General features: G+C 38.6%; 1 protein-coding gene across 1 annotated transcript; it reads left to right on the top strand.

Moving 5' to 3' along the window:
• Nucleotides 1-1,218: 1,218 nt before the first annotated feature.
• Nucleotides 1,219-2,523, top strand: LOC113744845 (protocadherin beta-15-like; the record flags this gene model as incomplete). The annotated part of the gene is made up of 1 exon (XM_027275899.1): nucleotides 1,219-2,523. A coding segment is annotated over exon 1 (1,131 nt), but the record flags the coding sequence as incomplete, so codon positions are not given.
• Nucleotides 2,524-2,536: the final 13 nt, after the last annotated feature.

Below are 2,536 nucleotides of genomic sequence, written 5' to 3'. Positions count from 1 at the left end.
CCTATCCCACACTACACATGCGATCGTACTATTGTTTAGTGTTATTATATTGTCACTTCTTTTCAGGGCTGAACATGTTTTTGAGACATACTATTTCTGGTCGTATTCGTGCTCTTTTTGATATTCTTATGAAGAAAAAGCTTTTCCGTTTCCCTTTCATGTGTCTCTGTCCTTGGTGCTGAACTCTCTTTGATCCCCTGATGCAAATTTGGAGATGGTATACATCAGTGTTACATGCTATTTACATTTTTTCCCTTTGTTGGATGTTGTTCAGTAATGTTTTTATCTGAATATGTCGTTTCTGTAATATTTCTTAATTTTCAGTTCCTCTTCCGCATTGATACTAAATTAGAAGGCTATCACTATTAATGCATAACGGGGCGCAGTACTGGAGTAGTATATAGATTGGAAAATTAATACTCTGTTTGGGTATTCTGTTTTGCTGGTGGAGTCTCACTTTCCTATGTTGCGATTTCTGTGTAAAATCTTTGGGATAAGCAGCCATGAAATACGCATCCTCACGTCAATTATTCTGACACGCAGTCTTTTATTAAACGTGTATGTTTTTGACAAAATAGGACATGATATTCGAGTTAATTTTTCTTCCACTGCAATTCTTTGTTTTATTTATTTCTTCGATAGATGCTATACATTGTTTTCAGTAGTACAATAATAAAACATGAATGCAAAATTATATATATATATCAAATGCAAGTAGTTTCAGTCATGTTTTGACTAAGCGCCTCGCAGACCGGGTAGTTTCATCCTAAAAGACCTACGAGGTTGTATGTGATGATTTTATACTATTATAACTTACAAAATTAAATACCAGCCCTATTTCTTTTACTCTAACTACAACTTCTCATCACTGTTGACTTGATTTAATATGAGACAAACTTCATAGTTAAGTCAAATAGAATAAAAATATAGCACATACCATGTTTCAAATATATCTGAAAATAAGACCTCTCTTACCGATGCTAATGGGTTGGAAAATATTTGTATTGCTCACTACAGATGGTTCAAGTATAGAAAGACCTATTTAAGATGTGTGCTCTTTGAACTCGGTTGAGGTTTACTGATAAATCAGGGTCACTGAATGAATCAAATTTTTCAAAGTAAGAGAAAAAAAAAAGCCTTGTTATACCTAAAGAAATACTCATGGTGTCAGTGTGTACCAATAAACGAGAAGATACGGTCATTCTCCACCCTTCTGTGTCAACGGATTTGAAGTCTGACTCTTATATTGGACCGTAGTTGACAAAACCCGCTTCATGTAGTAGTTGGATGCGACACTTTTCTATCGGAAGAAACCACTAATACATCGTTGGTGTTATATGGGCTGCTACTTGTTGGTTTGTTAATTTGTATGAGGTCTTTCTCACGGTAACAATGGGATACAGCAGATTCACGCTGCAGTGGGGCCTTGCTTTTGTTTTCCTTGTCCTGCACGCCGTTTATGGAGACGTGAGCTACTCTATCCCGGAGGAGATGAAACGTGGATCTATAATTGGAAATATCGCCAAAGATTTGGGACTTGATTTGGGCAGACTGTCTGGTCGCAAGGCCCGTATTGATACCGAAGACAACAACGTTCAATACTGCGGCATTAACCTGAGTACCGGAGACTTGATCGTACAGGAAAGGATTGACAGAGAAGGGCTTTGTGCGAAAAAGGCATCATGTGTTCTAAAACAGGAACTGGTGCTGGAAAATCCATTAGAGCTGCATCGTATTAGTATCCGCGTTCAGGATATCAACGACAATTCACCGCAGTTTAAAGAGGATTCACTTAAAATTGAGATTCGGGAATCAGCGGACAAGGGTGCACGTTTTCTTCTTGGGGAAGCACACGATGGTGACATAGGAGAAAATGCTGTTCAGGGCTACTCACTTCAGCAGAACGATCATTTCAAATTAAATGTAAACACAAAAGCGGGTGGGCGAAAATATGGTGAATTAGTCCTAGACAAAGAATTAGACAGAGAGGACAAAAAAGAGATGATGTTATTGCTTACCGCATTCGACGGAGGCTCTCCTCAGAGATCAGGCACTGTCCTCATACATGTCAGTGTACTGGATGCTAATGATAATGTACCAGTGTTTAGCCAAACAGTCTATAAAGCTAGTCTGGCTGAAAACTCTCCTCTGGATACACTGGTGATCACAGTGAGTGCCACTGATGCAGACGAAGGTTTAAATAGCGAAGTTACATACGGATTTGATCATGTCTCAGATGAAAATGACGATATATTTTCCTTAGACTCAAAAACAGGAGAGGTGAGAGTAGCTGGAGGTATTGATTATGAGAAAGTGTCATCCTATGAAATGCAAATAAGTGCAAAAGATGGTCTGGGATTAGTAACATATGCAACGTTAATGATTGAAATCACGGATATAAATGATAACGTCCCTGTTGTATATCTAAAATCACTAACCAACCCTATACCCGAGAACGTGTCACCTGGTACAGAGGTGGGCATCATTAACGTGCAGGATAGAGACTCTGAAAATAATCGACAGGTCCGCTGCTCCA

This window comes from Larimichthys crocea, unplaced genomic scaffold, assembly GCF_000972845.2.
Source record: "Larimichthys crocea isolate SSNF unplaced genomic scaffold, L_crocea_2.0 scaffold24383, whole genome shotgun sequence".
NCBI lineage: Eukaryota > Metazoa > Chordata > Actinopteri > Sciaenidae > Larimichthys > Larimichthys crocea.
This window is presented reverse-complemented; position numbering and strand designations above follow the sequence as displayed.